The 17,424-nt window shown below is 33.5% G+C and overlaps 1 protein-coding gene across 9 annotated transcripts; it reads left to right on the forward strand.

The window, feature by feature from the left end:
* The first annotated feature begins 3,609 nt into the window (after window positions 1–3,609).
* On the forward strand, window positions 3,610–13,307 carry LOC132628275 (uncharacterized). 9 transcript variants are annotated; one of them, XR_009578093.1, is made up of 4 exons: window positions 3,610–10,471; window positions 10,902–10,985; window positions 11,098–11,282; window positions 12,944–13,307. XR_009578093.1 is itself a non-coding variant. In XM_060344062.1 (2 exons), exon 2 carries the CDS (start codon window positions 8,244–8,246, stop codon window positions 9,219–9,221), a length of 978 nt encoding a protein of 325 aa, XP_060200045.1. In that variant the 5' UTR covers window positions 3,610–7,416; window positions 7,718–8,243; the 3' UTR covers window positions 9,222–10,505. The 9 variants fall into 9 exon arrangements, 3 of the variants coding, with proteins under 3 accessions (XP_060200045.1, XP_060200043.1, XP_060200044.1); XR_009578094.1 differs by having other exon boundaries at window positions 10,944–10,985; XR_009578097.1 differs by lacking the exon at window positions 11,098–11,282.
* Window positions 13,308–17,424: the final 4,117 nt, after the last annotated feature.

Consider the following 17,424-nt stretch of genomic DNA (forward strand, 5'->3'; position numbering starts at 1 on the left):
CTTCTACATCTTGAACCCGAACTAGATGATAATACAACTTTTCATCTTTTTCTTACATATAAACACACTAATCTAAAAATAAAGGCATCACGAGTCAAAGTTCAACAGAAACAAAAAAGAGAGTATAATATGAGATTATGAATAGAAACAAATTTGTGAGACTTCGATTTGTTTATCATGTATAAAATTATATTATATGATATATATGTAATGATACTAATCACATACCCAAATGTTTGTGAGCGTTACTGCATCGCCATGGCTTCTCCCTTCAAAGCAATCATTTTTGCCGCCTTCGTAGCCATGTAGTCATTTTTTGTTGTTAAAATTGTCGTTAATCTCATACTGTTGAGTGAAATTCTGGTATCTTCTATCGATGGGTATGACATTTTTTCAAGATTTAGCCTCATAACACCAAAGAGCTCTCCCCATAATTCTAAATGAGAACTTGAGAGAAAGTGTACTACTCTTTCATTGACACTTCATTTTTATGGTGAGGAGAGCCATTACGCCTTTATTTACTTTCACTTTATCACATTGAATTAGCGGTGAAAACTGAAAGTGAGAATTAGATGGAACAGTAAGATGAATGGAATCTGTCATTAAAATTTTAAAAAAAAAATTGAATAGGTGAAAATGAAATAGAAGCAAGAAAGGGAGAATAAATCCAAAACGGTGCGTGGGATAGTAAAAGATAAAGTTAGACAATTAATGTAACTCACGCTCTAGAGAGTAAAAAGGCACCAGAAGTTATAAAGTAGTAAACAGTTTTGGTTCCGAAAAGGCACCATCATTTTAAAAGAGTAATTTTTGTGCTTGAGAAAATCAGAGAAAACTCAAAAAATTGAGAAAAAAATTTAGAAATTCTAGCTTAAGGGAGTGCCACATCACCTGCCCCATATCTTTGCTTTATATATTTATATAGATTAGATGCTACTGAAAGGTAAAAAAAGTGCATTAAGAAAAAAAACACCCAAACATTATCTTTCCATCAAGAAAAAAGAAAAAAAAAAAAAAGACAAAAGCAATCATCCAACTAAAATGCAATTTTGTAAAACAAAAACACCTTACATATAAGAATTTTACATATCGACAATACATAATTAACAGACAAACACAAAAAGAAAGGAGCAAAAAGCTTCAACAATTAATTTTCCAAATGATTAGAATTTCTAATAATCATAATTAAGTTGGTAAGAAAAAATCAGCTCAATTCAAAGGAAACAAACTAACAAAAATGATTCGGAGAGATATGTAAAGAGAATTCTCACCTGAATTTAGTTTGAAGACGATTATGGAAATAACAGATTATGATTTATAAATTCGTACATTTGGAGCACTTTTAAAACTAACACAAAACTAAACTATTTAAATACTAACGAAGAATTTCAGCAATTAGTAAACTTAGAAGTGGGGAGAAGGGGAGTCCTTTGCTTTTACTAACAAAAAATTACTACAAATTAATCACAATTAATTACCGGAAGGAGTCAAGAGGAGTAAGTTATAGCAGACGTGGGGAGTGGGAAAGTTCTTTGTTTTTCTTTGTTAACTTCATAATTAGTCATTGCCTTTATTGATATTAATTTTGTAATTATAGGTAAACAAATAATCACATAAATATATTAAATTCTAATAAAAAATTACTTAAAAGCCAAAAAAATGAGAAAAAAAATAAATGTTAATGAAGGCTATAGAGATGTGCCACATAGGATTGTCTATGCCTAGCTTTATATTATATATATATATGTATTAGGAAAAGTTTTGGCTAGTGGGTGTCTAGTTTAAACCTAAGGAGATCTTATTTTACTCCAAACGTCTGATATTTCAAATTCAAATTCTACATATACTGTATTTCAATTCAAATTTAAGAATTCAAAAAGTTTATTACAAAACATATTAAATTTTATCTTAAAATTATCAAGTGACTTGTTATTAGCTTGCCACTTGACTTAACCACATTGTTTGTACCTCTCCTTTTTTTATATATATAGATTATTGTTAATTTGGATGGATTGTAATGATTGAATATGGGTAGCCGATTTGCCCTTTTCGGATAGCCGATTTGCTCTTTCTTAAAATAACATAAAATAATTATATGGGCCCAACAAATGATGAAGGCTCACATGTAATTTTTCTTGTCAAGTGTACAAGTTTTTTTTTTTTTTTTTTTAATACTCCCTCAATTTCAAAATAATTGTACTTTTAGGCTTTTTATTTTATTTTAAAATAAGTGACATTTTAAGATTTCAAGAAGAAATTAATTTTATTCTTTCAAACTTACCTTTATTATTTTTCTAAGCACTAATTAGGGATAAATTGGTAAAAACACTCTTAATTTTTTAAGAATGAGTAATTTCTTAAGGAATGTGCATGAGTTAAAAGAGATAATTATTTTGAAATGGAGGAAGTACCTAATTAGTTCTCTAATCCTTCCACTTAAAATGATGCATCCAACTTGCCCCACTTGGGATTATATATATATATATAAGCATGGGTTGGGGGATGGATCGTCATCCGCCCCCAACTAATGTTAAAAAAAAAAGGATTGGACCCCATGTTAAAAAATTTAAAAAATATTAAAAAAAAAATCCTCCAAACTCATGAAAAAAAAAGTGGATCTCATATTAAAAAAATTAAGCAATATAAAAAAAAGTTGACCCCATATTAAATAAAACGTGCACCCCATATTAAAAAATTAAATAATATTCATGTAATTCTCAAAGTATTTTCATTAAGTCAATAATGGTGGATTCATTATCACATGCGTATCAACCCATTAGTGGGAGCAAAATATTTCTTCAAAAGATTAAGTGGTCAAACCATACAATTTCCTTTCTTTTCTTATATTAGCCTGAGATCTAATCTAGATATTTCACTGTTATATTTGCTATTCCGCGATGTCATTTATTTGTTATGTTTACTAAAATAAATATACTTAAAATATTTTTATTTTTATTTTAATTCTTACTCTAATAAATGTGAAAAGAGATTAATGTCGTAAAAGAAAAAATAATATTAAATGGAGATCAAATAATAAATAAGGTAAATTAGTAAATTATAATTCTAATTGATGTTTCCTTAAAAAAAGTGTAAAAGACAACATGACAAGTAAAATGAGCTAAACCAAGAATATTCACCAAAAATTAAAAAAAAAAGTAGTTCTTCGTTTAAATAGAAAATCAAATCTCTACTTTGTTTCGTTTTAAACATGTAAAATTAATTTAATAATTTGAATTAGAATTATCCAAATCAAAATTTGATAAAAAAAACAATAAGTATTGTTTAGGTCCAGTCTACATACATTAACAATAGAATATTTTATACCTTTAAATTAATCGAATTAAAATTTAAAGTATCAACTGATGCTTAAATATTGTTATTATTTTGTCTGAAAGAGAGGAAAATAGTTTCGATTTAACAAGTTTTCTCTTTTAAAAAGTATTAATAAATTTTTGCAAACTTTGTATTCGTTGCAAATACTAATATAATAAAGTTTTGGATACGGAGCACAAATTACAATGTTATATTAATCGTGTTTTGAACATAGTATATATATATATATATATGTGTGTGTGTGTGTGTGTTTATTAGCAATATATATATATATATACCCAAACAAAATTACATACAAATAGATACACTATAATCAAAGTGTTGGGCCCGTGCTCAACACGGGCATTGGAGGTGGTATCGTCGTCCACCTCCAACTCATGTTAAAAAAAATGAGTGGACATCATATTAAAAAAAAAAAGCAATAAAAAATAAAAAGTAGACCTCATATTAAAAAATCAAGCAATATCAAAAAATAATTACACACATAAATACACTATAATCTAAAATATTGGGCCTGTACCGCCATCTAGTATATATATATAAGCAGGCCAAAGGGCCACTGACGTTACATCACCGAAATTCAGAATTTGTATTTATCTTTTTTTACAAATTTTTGAGGGGAAAAGAAAAAAATAAAAAGACACCTTAAAAACTAAACACCAAACACACACCTCTTCGCTCTTTACACCCCTCCAACAACTGCGCCCGATTCTCTTTAAAATTGAAAACTCAGTGGTCGCTTTACATTTTTACCACCAACAGTCCCTTCATTCCCTCCATCTCTTCCCTTTTTTCTGCTTCTGTTGGATTCTTATTTCCCTCAAGGCCGCTTGCAATTTTGCTTATCCTCGACCAATTTATGCAAGGAGTTACAGGTAAAATATCCTTCCCTGTTTATGTAGTTTAATTTCACATGTGTCTTTTGTGTGTGTTATTTTAATTTTCTCTTACTTAGGAGATCCAAAAGTGTTTCCTTGAGCAACTTGAAATTATTAGTAAATGCCTGAGAAATAACATGCTAAAATAGTTAGTCTATGATGTTAATTGATAAACCTGAATTTCATATTTGGTTAGCACCTTTATTATTTATGTTAATTGACAAAGTTGTTGCATTAGGGAGAAGATAATATTAGCCACTTTCATTTGTTCTCAAGTGATGCATATTTCATATTTGGTTAGCACCTTTATTATTTATGTTAATTGACAAAGTTGTTGCATTACGGAGAAGATAATATTAGCCACTTTCATTTGTTCTCAAGTGATGCATATGGTGCTTTAGTACTATATCAGGGCCTAAGAATGCAATTCACGTGTACCAATATAACTTGGCTATTGCCAGGAGCGGGGTTTACCCTGTGCGCACCACCCAAAGGGTAGCGGCTGCAGGTTCCTTTGTCATTAAAAAAATAAATATAAACTTTTGAGATCAAATTGGCTTGCGCACACAATTTATGAATCGGATCTTCACTGTGTTGAGAATGTTACTCAACAACCAAATCATGCTACCTTTTCACCCCTCTTTTGTGTGGTTCAATAATTAATCGTACTTCAAAGTCTGATTAACATTTTTTTTTAAATTTGTGAGACAATATAATGATGGGATAGGTGTTTAAATTGTGTTAATTATTTGATAATTTCTGTTCGAATGGAAGCTTATAATTAGGCATGTTTGTTTTAGTGTTTAGTTGATAGATGATAGATCGTTTTCCTATACCATCCACAAAGGGAATAAGAACCATGAATGAGAATTCTTAATTGTGATGCTTTGAAATATTGTCATGCACTCCATGATGCATTTGCATTTGGCAGCCACATTATGTGTTGCGTCAATATGATTAATTATGGGGTCAAGTCAAAACTTACAATACACAACATAAAAGAGGGGTAGTAAAGGAGACATTTGGAAGAGACAAAATCAAGTGTTTCTTCGTCATTGATACACCCCAAGATAGCCATCAAGCTTGCGGATCCAACCTTGTATCAAAATATTGCTTGAAGTACTTTGAAAATGCATGGAAGGAGGATTTGAGGCTTGAAAGGATGCTAAAATGGAAGTACAAGACTCCACTTGGGAGAATACATGAAGCATGGAAAAAGAGGCCATTTATGCAAAGGGGCTATTTTTGAAAAACAAGCTCATATACCAAAGAAGACAAAGAAGACCCGACCCTTATTTCATTTGGTTTATTCTAATAGTTAAATGCATATTTGATTGTTAGTTTTAACCTTTCTCTCATATTTCTCCCTTAATTTCTATCTATCCTATTTGTATTCTTTAATTCCGTGTTTTTCTAATTTGAATCATATCATTTGGTATCAGAGCCTAGTTTAGGAATGGGATTGAAAGTTTGGAACTAGTTTATTGAGCTGAGAAAAGATATGGGCGTTTGAAGAGCTAAGCTTCTGGTTTTCCTTGTTGATCTGAAAAACCTATAAACTGGACTCCATTGAAGCTTCAATATATATATATTTCTTTGAAGTTGTTGGTCTTATTGTTTATTCGAAGTTGTTGTCGAGAAGCTTCACCGAACGTCTTTGTGTTGAATTGTCAATGATTTGGAGACCATTAGGTGGAAGGACATACTGGTTTCGTGGTCTCCATTTAAGGTACTAGGCTGAAATCGCCATTGATAACCATTATAGGAGCTCGGAGCTTCCATTTCAAATTTCGGGTTGCCGCAAACGTGAATCGAATCGAGTGGGTAATATATCAAAATAACCGCAACACCGAGAATAGTTCATATCCAAATTTTGGGGTTGTTTGGGGGAGATTTGAAGTGCATATGGATCCATTTTTAGTCCAGTTCACTTGAAGAAGATGAACCGCTCTAATTTCCATTTTGCAGAAATAGCCCTAATTAGTCTATATGAGTCCAGGAGCCAATTTCTGTCCAATTTAATATATAACCTTTTCTAGTTTGTTATCTTCATTTCCTTTTCATCTTATTTTGATTATTTCAAGAAGTCGACATTGGTATTAGTCCATATTAATGTTGTCTAGTTCATTTTGTGTGCCTTTATCATTTCGTGCTTGCTTTTCTCGTTTTTGCTTCATTGTTAATTGTTTGATTCAAGTCCGTTTGCTTTCATTTGTCCGTTCTTCGTGTCACATAAACTCCACTCAGAACCGATACTTGGAGCTCATTCAAAGGACAGTTAAAGTTGTGGTTCTTGAGATTGAGGATATAGGCTACTTGTGCGAAAAGGCTTGAGTGGTGAGATCAATTAAGTGCGGTCACAAAAGCCATCGGCCTTTGAGTGATACACGAGCGAAAATTGAGTGAAATTGATTGAGTACCACATATAAATGTGAGGGTGTGATTGTGAGGTCCTTGTTTTATACTAACCACTCTTCTTTGTTTTAAAATGTCTTTAATAGGTACAAGGAGTTATATGGGAGAGATGGATGGCTATGAAGCTTTGAAGTATATTCCTTCTCGTAACTCTCATACTAGTAGAATATCATATGAATATTGTTATGATGAGTTGAATGAGAATCCTCAAGATGTAAGGGTAATTGATGTGAAAGAAGAGATTTGTAGATTTGAGGTGGCCATCAACTACCAAAGGGGATACACTATTGAGGTGGGAAGAAACATATCGGAAAATCTTATTAGTCCCGCCGTTGTAAAAAGGTTGGGGTTACTATGTTATCAATTGTGTACTTCAAAGTTCATCAATCAGACACGGATCAATGAAGTAATGGATAATGTATATATTAGTAAAGGAGAATATTTTTATAATTCGCCATATGTGTTTCCTTTGGTCACTTGTGACCTATGCTTGGGATCTCCTTGGTATAAACGTGGTTATGATCTTGTTTATGAAGATGTGCGTAGAAGATTCATGGTTCATACTCATTGGAGTTTTAATGAACGTCTCTTTAAGAAATTGCCTATCGAAAAACCACAAAGGAGTAAGCTTGTGGAAGCCTACCAAGAAGAGAGGAGAAATGTGTCTTCTTAATCTACTCCAAGTAGAAGTTTCTATAAGTCCTCACATGATGACACATCAAGAAGTCCTACAAGTTCAAGAAGCCATGAAATTAATGAAATAAGTGTTGGCTTGAGAACTACTCAAGAGGTGAGCTATAAGTCTTGTTACCAATCCAAAATAAAGAAGTCAAAAGATAGATCTCTAAGTCCAAGGCTTGGAATTGATTTGAAGGGCCATCCTAACCCTTCAAAGGGTATTCTTGGAGTACACCCTAACTTCCCCAAAGATGAGAGACAAAAGATTGAGAGAAGTAAGGGAGAGAAAAGTGGCTACTTAAGAGAGGAAAAAGGAGAGAATGTGTGGAGTGATGTGAGAAAGTTGCCACACACTTTTTCTAACTCTAACAATTTCAATCTTTCTTCTCCTATTTGTGATGTCTCTTGTGTAGGTACTTTTGGAAGCAAATTATTATTGGAGGATCCAAAGGGGAATGCCCTTAAAGAATCCGAAATTTTCCCATGCTTGAAAGACAAAATGGAGGCCAAGACCATTTCTTCAATTGGTCAAGTGAACTTGAAATTGGGAAGTCAAGGTAAAGAAGATCCTTTTCTTGAGAATCAAGGTAAAATAGCTATTCCTAATACTTCAAGTGTTTATAATGTTATTAATGTTATTAATGAAAGCGCTTATACACTAGTCAATCCTTTTGATGACCGAATTGGTTCTTTTTTGCAAGATTAATTTGTGTCCATCTAGTGTTGACACTTGTGATATGAATGATAGTGCAATATCATGTGATAAGAGTGCTCATACACTAGTTGATCCTTTTGATGACCGAATTGAATCTTCTAGCAAGATCAATTTGTGTCCACCTAGTGTTGACACTTGTGATGAGAATGGTAATATTGTTGACACCTTGAATGTGAGTGGGTGGCTTGTATTTGTGTAATCTTGATAATTCGTCTTCTTGCAATATGAACCAAAGTGATTGTTATAGGCATCCACTAGTTGATGTCAATTGTGTAGCTAATGAAGTTATTTCTTGTGAGCTTGTGAAGTTACAAACTAGTGATGTGCAATTTAAGAACGTTAGTGGGCTTGAGAGTGCTTCGTTGAGTAATTGTTTAATTCATGATCCTATTGCTACATTTTCTCATAGAAACACTATTCTTGTTACTAACTTGATGGAGGATGATTGTCTTTTTGCAAGTGAATTTAGTTGTCTTGATTCCTTATCTTGTAAAGGCATGAACTCTAGTTGTGCAAGTAACTTTGAGTTGAGTTTGAAGAATGCAAGTGCAATGTCATGTGTTGGCAAGAGTAGAAAGAGTACTTTGCTTGAAAAGAAAGATAGCATGATAAAAATTCATTCTTTGTTCTATTTCATGAATTCCATTAAGAACATAGGTTTGGATGAAGATTGTGGTAACTATCCCTTTATTGATATGGACCTTTCTCTCTTGAAAAAGGATGATCCTTTGGTTGAGGAAGAATTTGATTTGCTTGATTATTTGAGAAATCCAACTAAAGATTATTCTTACAATGTTGGCATTGATAGTGACTCTTTGTATGACTCTCCACCTTTGTTTGGTGAAGATAAAAATGAATTGCTTGATTCTTGTGGTCTCTTGAATTATGACATTCTTGATTCAAGTGGTGGTTCATGTCATGATGAAAATGTTTGTCTTTTGAAAGAAGATAACACTTGCTTAGAACATGATACTCCTTTGAATTGTTCTAATCTTAATCTTTTGCTTAATTTTGATGAATCCAAAAGTGAGCTTGAAAATGAGGGCATCATTGATGAGTTTATATTAAGTGAAACCTTTCTTTTTGACTTATTTGCCCTTGGTGAAAATAGTATTTTAAAATATGAAAAGTGCATAATTTTGGGAATATGTTGTGTGAAGAGTTGCTGGAAGATTCTACATGTTTGGATGTTAGCAAGCTAACTCATGATTTGTTTGATGAAAGCAAATCATTTGAGAGGCAATCCTTCAAGGGTGAAGAAGGATTCTTAAAGAAGGAGGGACACTTGATGGTCAAGGGTAGTGAATTAAGAGATATTAGCTCTAATATCAGTTTCTTTACTTACTCTATTCCCGATTCTGAATATACTTTTGGGATGGACTATGCTAGAGCTTCTACTTTAAAGAGTAAGAAGAATCCATATGAAGTTTGGCATGGCATACATGAGCTTAAAAATAGAACCTTTTCTTGTGATTATTCCATGTCATTGATTCTTGACTCATGCTTAGATATGGTTCAAATATTTTTTGAGTCTTGCGTGGGGGATACTTTTGTATTTGATCCCGGAGTAGTTTGTGTACATTCTTCTTGGACATGGATTGGCGTGTTGTGTAGAGTGTGGAATATTGAGTATAATGCATTCATGTATAAGAAAGTAGATTCTTCATTTGAATTAGAGGGAGAATTATTCTTTATGATCACTAGAGCCAACATGAACTTCACAATTTGTTCTCTTAAGATTGTTGGTTTTATTTATTCACCCTTTGTTCATAATTATGTGGATAGCCAAGTATTTGCATCGTTTGTGTCATACATGCCCTTTGTTGAATTTCTAGATGCTTGGTGATATCATAAGAGTACATTTTGGGAAAAATTTGTTGATGCTTCTCTTGTTTGTGTTATTATTGCTAACCCGTCTTGGAGATTACACTTGCTAGTCCTTGGATCTTGTTTGGGTTTTGTTAAATTTATCATGTTAGACAAAAATTCGAGAACGAATTTCTTCAAAGAAGGAGGGAATGATACACCCCAAGATAGCCATCAAGCTTGCGGATCCGACCTTGTATCAAAATATTGCTTGAAGTACTTAGAAAATGCATGGAAGGAGGATTTGAGGCTTGAAGGGATGCTAAAATGGAAGTAGAAGACTCCACTTGGAAGAATACATGGAACATGGAAAAAGAGGTCATTTGTGCAAAGGGGCTATTTTTTAAAAACAAGCTCATATGCCAAAGAAGACTAAGAAGACCCGACCCTTATTTCATTAAGGGCAATTTTGTAATAATCATTATTAGTCTTTATTCTTAACCTAGTATAAATACTACACTATGTCATTTTATGAGGGTTAGATTGTGTTGATGTATGAAAAATTGAGCAAGTGCTCTTTGTGAGGATTTTAAGAATTCCTCTTTCTTTTTTGAACCCTTTGACTACTTTGGATGAGTGAATCCAAGTATGAGTTCAAGTTTCAATTCTTCCTTGGTTTATTGTAATAGTTAAATGCTTATTTGATTGTTAGTTTTAACCTTTCTCTCATATTTCTCCCTTAATTTCTATCTATCCTATTTGTATTGTTTAATTCCGTGTTTTTCTAATTTGAATCATATCATTCATTCTGAAGAATGAAATGCAGGTGGATCTCCTCAATGTCAGAACCATGTTTTAGACTTTAATTTATGATATAAATGGATCTAATAATCAAGGGTTAAACTGATTTTTGAGTATTGACGACAGTTGGTGCTTAGGGGATCCAATTCATTCGGGTCTCTCTGTATATGTTCCATTTTTTTCTTTCTCCTCTCTATATTCCTTCTTTTGGATTTCTTTACGCTATTACTATAGAAAGTTTGTTTAAGAGTGATGGATTGATGTTTTTGCTGCAGAAATATTAGTGCAATGAATTTATTTTGCAATTATTCTTATAGGAAGTGAAAAGGAAAGAAGAGGTTTTAGGCTTTTAGCAAGAGGTATTTTTCCACTGGTGTATTACTAATACGTTTAGAGCTCTTGAATTATATCAAAATTTTCCTCTATAAATTAGGAGTATTTGGTTTCTGATATTCCCTTTTCTTTTGCCAGCTGATATTGTTATAGAGGAAAGGAATTAGCCATCAATTTTCTTCATCATTCATTATGACAATTGCAAATGAAATCCATCTACAAAAGTTGCATTTAAGGAAGAAATAACGAAGATGAAAAGTACCATAACTTTCAAAGACCCATATATATTCCAACCTATCTCTCACCACTTTGGCACCCGATATGTAAGTTCACTTTTCCGATTTGAAATTGTTAGGAAAAAAATTGATAGTTAATAATAGTTTAGTGAAAATAAGTTAAGATACAACTTTCTATGGAAATTAATACAATGTTTTTAAACAAAGTTAATTGAGCTTGACAAGGTTAGCAGAAGATGCAAATTTGTTCCATCACCTTTTAACTTTTAGCCAATAATAAATACACGAGAACTTTATTAAGAAAAATTATTGGTAACCGAAATTAATGACTTAATATTTGAAATCCCAATAAACTTTTTGTGGATAAATATTCCTAAGTCCTCACAGAATACTTCTCATGAGAAATGTTGTTTTTGTTGGTCATAAGCGTCCTCTAGATTATGTTCGTACTAATGTCTTCATAACTGCAAGCTCTATAAGAAATCACGGCCCTACAAGATTGTGGTGCTGCTGCCAAATATTATTGGCTTGAATTTTGTTTGAACATGTTCTTTTTACTTTTTAATTTTGTTGGGTCCGGGTTAAGTATTGTCCTGTAATCTTACAAATTTTTAAATTTTAGTTTCTGAAACTATGTAGACTGAGATGTGGTTTTTTGTGTAAATTTTTCTCCCTGTTTTAATTTCGATTTGGGCAGAAGTAGTTGCGATTTTTGATATTTATTGGGTTGTTATTACAATTGCATGAAGGTATATGTCAAAGCCTTTCTGCAACGTATGGGAAGTGTTGGAAATCTTTCCTGAACTTGAAACAGTGTGACCACGAGCCACTATTGATATTCTGGCACATGCTTTGCACACAGAATTTCCGAAGGCCAATTTTTTTTTTCAACATTGATAAAACATCTCTAAAGATAGAAGTAGAAGATGGGGAAGAGTTGCTTTAAAAATTATTCTCTTTTATCATGCAAGTTCTTTTGATGTGTGGCAGAACCAACCTGTCTTGAATACTTTTTAAAGATAAGTATTTCTTAGCTTAATAATTCATATCTTGAATGGATAGTCATTTGCTCTATCACCTTCCATTTGACAACTATGTTGAGTAGATGATACTTTTTGACTTAACATTTTTTTAGCAGCACATTTGTCACAGTTACTTAGTTGTGCCTGACCTATTGTAGATTGTTAAGTTCAAGTTGCTGGCTTCATATGATATCGCGAGTAAAAGAACTTATATCTTGTAGTTTACCTTTTTTGTATTCATTTGGCAGATCATGGAGATGCTATACTCTGCATTCAACGTTGTTTTTCAAACTTCATTCTTTAGACACTTTCCTATTGGAGGCTTGGAGCTCTAGACAAGGAATTTTTAATGATAAGAAAAGCAAGATTGTAAAAATTATAGATCCTTATAGAAAACATCTTAGAAAATACTCTGGAGTAAAAACAATGTTACAAAATACTAACCCTCAAAGAACAAATACTTGAATTTCAAGACCAATATAATAGCTGCTTGGTAGATCATTTTCTCTTTGGCATAGGCTTTTTGTAAAATGTTTTATGTATTGGAGCTTATAATTCCTTAGGATATCTCTATGCAGATTTGTTAGTTTTAGAGTAGGAAAAGGAAACATGAGTTTGATACATGAGGACTAATTTGAGTTGATGGTAATTTTACTTATCAAATTTATGATAAAATTGTGTGTTAGTTCACTGGGATTCATGTTGACTTGCTTCGCTGTATAGCAGATATTGTTTTTTCTGTGTGGCAAGTTCAAGAATTACACGGAGAAAAACCCCCAAAAAGAATAGCTTTGAAACAGAAACAAAAGCAAGGCATGAGAAGGAGAAAATTGAAATGGCTGCTTCAGAAGAGGAGGAGAATGTTGGATTCCAACTTCAAGATTGATCATTTGCAAGGCAGTGTCTTACCCAATTTACATAGAACTTGAATGTGATTTCTCACATAACATGTTACTTTCTTCTGTAATTAAGCTACATTGAACCAATTTAATGAATGCACTAGCTTATTTGCAAAGTGAACGCCTTTCTGAAAAAGATTAATTTGTAAGATCATCTATTTTTTTACTATCTCTGCTTATTATTGCATAACTTCTACCTCATTGGTGTTCTTTCCTCCCATTTGTCTTCTTGGATTGGTTCGGTGATATCTATGTATAAAGCATGTAATATGTGACGGAGCAAGAATTTTCACTAAGGGGTTTCAAAATATAAAGAAGTAAACACAAACAATTCAACAAGATTCAACAACTACTACATATGCATAAAAAGTAATTTTAATTATATATATACAGTGTAATTTTCTCCCGAAGGGGATTCGGGGTTCGGATGAATCTTGTTGCTCCACCTGGCTACCTCCCTAATGTAACTGTGCATATATAGATCACTTGGCTTGATATTTTTATGAAAGGTTGAGTTAAGCTTAATCGTTAGATGTAGTTTTCAATATCATGTAAATTATACCTTTATCTTGTGAGTATAAGTGACAAGGTGCGAATCACAAAGTTCAAAATGCATCTTGAGGTTGTTTCTTTAATAATTTTGTTTATGAGCTACCTCAGGATTATGAATTTATAATTGTATTTTTATATTTTACGTAACTTATTAAATTATTGGTCAATGTATATAAAGCGAAAAGAAGTGATATTCCCCGCTACATGTAGCAACACAAAGTTTTGGATTTTATTCATAACCGCACGAAGCGCGGGCAAATACCCAAGTTCTACTATATAAGAATCCAAAATTTCCCTTCCTCCTAACAATAATTAGAGATGACAGAATTTATTGAATTGGTCATCAAATTGTTGATTATGGTGTTTCATGTTCCGTTAGTATCAGCATGTTAAAGTAATACTTAACAGGATTTTTAATACAATCAAGTCACATGTTTATACGGATTACAAATATTATCTGTCTTCATCTAAACAAAAGCTAGACAGATTAAAACCCATACTCAGAGAGACGGAACGTTTAAATGTCTTAATTAGTACACCCTCTATCTCAATTTATGTAGCACAATTTTTTTTATAATTTGTCTAAAAAAGAATGTCACATTTTTATATTAAAAATAATTTAATTTTATGAAATGAGTTATAACTACACAAATATCTAAGGCTTATTTTGGATCACAAATTTCAAAAATCTTCCCTTCTTTTTTAAACTTTGTGCAAAGTCAAACTCTGTGCCCCATCAATTGGAATGGAGGGAGTAGCAGACAGATGACAGTTGATACCGTAATCAAGCAGAATCCTCATGGTTGATGAACAAACGAAAGAAAAAAGAAAAGAAAACAAATGCAGACTCTAAACCATCGAAAATTGATATTCCTGGTTTAGTGAAAGAGTAGAAAGCCCACTCCATCATAGATGACTCTTTTTACTTAAGCCCAAAAGGGTTTGGATTGGATCCACTGTTGGACCTCTTCTGCTGCCCAACTATTGAACACATTTACATTTTACTGAATGATTGTTTGGTTCATAGCGGTGAAGCAATAGATTTATCCTTATGAAAGAATTTATGTGGTTGGAATGTAAAATAAATGCTAAATTATTCACTCAGAACCAAATCAAACGAGTAATCTACCTGACCTTTCCTCTACGTACACTGACTTCAAATGAAGAGAAGAGACCTCCCATTTAGTTTAATCTTTTTCTTTCTGACCTCCCCTCTTTTTTTTATATTTCAACCTTTGTTGACATATTGATTTCATGCAAAGAAAATTAAACTACACATTAATTTGATGTTGTGCAAATATTATCGTTTTATTCTTAGAAAATATGAGCTAATCGATTAATATATCAAAACAGCTGGGAGTATCTATTTGATGAAACATGCTTTAAAAAGTGATCGTCTGCAGTGAGCAGGGGAGTAGAAGCTATTACGAGGGGATATATACTGTGATTTTTAGGATTGAGCTCCTCTCCATGAGTCCGGAACCAAAATGATCCCAAAAAAATTATTTTGACCCAAAATATCCTAACAAAAAAAAATGTTACAAAACTACCTTTAGCGCAGTAAAATACTGCGCTAAAGCACTTAACCTGAGCGCAGTAAAATACTGCGCTATAGGACACCACCATTTTCCAAAAACAACCTCTTATTACATTTTCACTCCTTTTTACGTAGTTTAGCCGTATATTAATCATGCTTTCAGACTCCGGAACTTCAATATTTTATATAGAACTCTATTTATATTTGTACAATTAATAAGATAGGCTCAATACATCAAGAATATGCAATACTTTGGATTGTCGTTTTGGTGGTTGAAAAGTGCTCGAAGTTCTTTTTTATTTGAAGACTTGTAGTCATTAGCTTTACGTTATTTATCTTTTAGGGTTTCGTCTTATTTTTAAATTAATGCTTAACTATATTTCGAATGTGTCACGTTTTTTTTTATTATCAATTTAGGATGTGAAACTATAAACAATAATAAAGACTAAGATAATATTTATAAATATGCAAAAAATATATAATATTTACGATAAATTGTACAACACTAATGTATATACACTATCGAGGATGGGTCCCACATGTAGTATGTCGGAGACTATCCCTAGGCCTAAGGCTCATACCATCCCCACCGCCCTCGCCATCGTCTCCATCGTCTTTTTTTCCTCTTAATAACCGGGCGCTCGAAGTCATGATCATCTCCTCTTCCCCTGGACCGTGCGCCCTTGACTAGAATGTGCTTCTTCTTGGGATCTGATCCCGCTAGCACGGGCAGAAGCTCATCATGACCTGGATCTAGAAACTCGGACTCTTCCTCGTCAGGAGTCGCCACCGCAGGCGTCGAAGGATGAACCTGAAAAGTATATAAATATTAGTATCATTTCTTATTTATACTGAATACATTAACGTTTGTTGAATAATCAAACATGTATGTCAACAGGCGCCTGAGTAGACTCCTGAGATGGGTCTGGTGGTGAATATGAGGTAGTCTCCTGGACGAGATGTTGTTCGAAGTCCAAGTAAAGGTTATAAAAAATAAATAAACATTTACTTTATATTGAATAAAATTAATTTTAAGTAAAAAACTTACATGCGCCTCGGTAGTCTCATGAGAAGACACCTCTGCCTCGGTAGGCTGATGAGAATGCTCCTAAATGGGTCGCTTCTATGGACCCACTGGCGCCAAATCCTAAAATATGAAAAAAAATGAAATAATAAGTAACGTACATATTTAAAATAAGTACTTTAAATAATCAAATATGTATATTAAATATTGACCTTATATTGAATAAAATAATTTTTAATAAAAAGCTCACCTGTGGCTCGACAGTCACATGGGAAGACACCGCAGGCTCGGCAGACCCATGAGAAAACGCCTGAGTGGGTGGCTCTGGTGGACCCGCTGGCGCCGAATCCTAAAATATAAAATATTACTAAATAATGAGTAACATATATATTTAAAATAAATAAGTTAAATGAACAAATAAGTATTTCAAATACTAACCGAGATCAAAAACTCATCGAAGTCAAGAATCCTGGCTCCCTCTAAATTCCTCACAGGCTGCTCATTAGCTAATGAAGCGCGTAACGCCGCCCAATCAACGTTATCACGCTCCTCCATGTATGCATTCTGGCTCGGCTGTGATGAAGACCCAGTTATCTCAGCAAGTAAGAGCGCCGACGTAAACGTAGGTGAGTCCCCAGGTGAGCTGCCACCGGCCTGGAACGGCTGCGGATGGACTAGACCGGGAACGCTCTCTGGAATGGGATCGGCCCCATTTGCCTCATTTACTAGATGGTGTCCTCCACCACCAGGCCCTCTAGCAGCAGCACGACGTCCTCTACGCGCATGGCGTCCTCCGACAGCACGGCGTCCTCTGCCAGCACGGCCTCCTCTTCTGGGAGCATCCCGGTCCTCCTCCTAGCGCTGCCTGATACTCAACCTCCGGAGCAGGCTCCTCCCTGCGCCTAATCTCTTCTACCTGCCGAATACCATCCTCGGATATCCGTACCATCTCCGACGCAAGCCCCGTAAGCCTAGGGTAAGGCATATGCTCTAACCCCAAGGTGCATAAACGTTGTACGACCACCAACTGCATTTGTGTTCAACAATATAAAAAAAAGTTTTTTTTTTAAAACGTAACAATTAATGCAATTAAATAAATCTAAATACGACAAACTTACCAATGCCTCATACTGCCCCGCAAGTGCTCAGCATCCTACATCCCTAGGGGGATACAAAGCTGGGTTGCCGATCAATC

The sequence above is a fragment of the Lycium barbarum genome, chromosome 2, assembly GCF_019175385.1.
Source record: "Lycium barbarum isolate Lr01 chromosome 2, ASM1917538v2, whole genome shotgun sequence".
In the NCBI taxonomy this organism is placed as follows: Eukaryota; Viridiplantae; Streptophyta; class Magnoliopsida; order Solanales; family Solanaceae; genus Lycium; species Lycium barbarum.

Excerpts from the sequence above, each read along its gene's own strand:
- LOC132628275 (XM_060344062.1), top strand. The coding sequence starts at position 8,244 with ATGAACCAAAGTGATTGTTATAGGCATCCACTAGTTGATGTCAATTGT.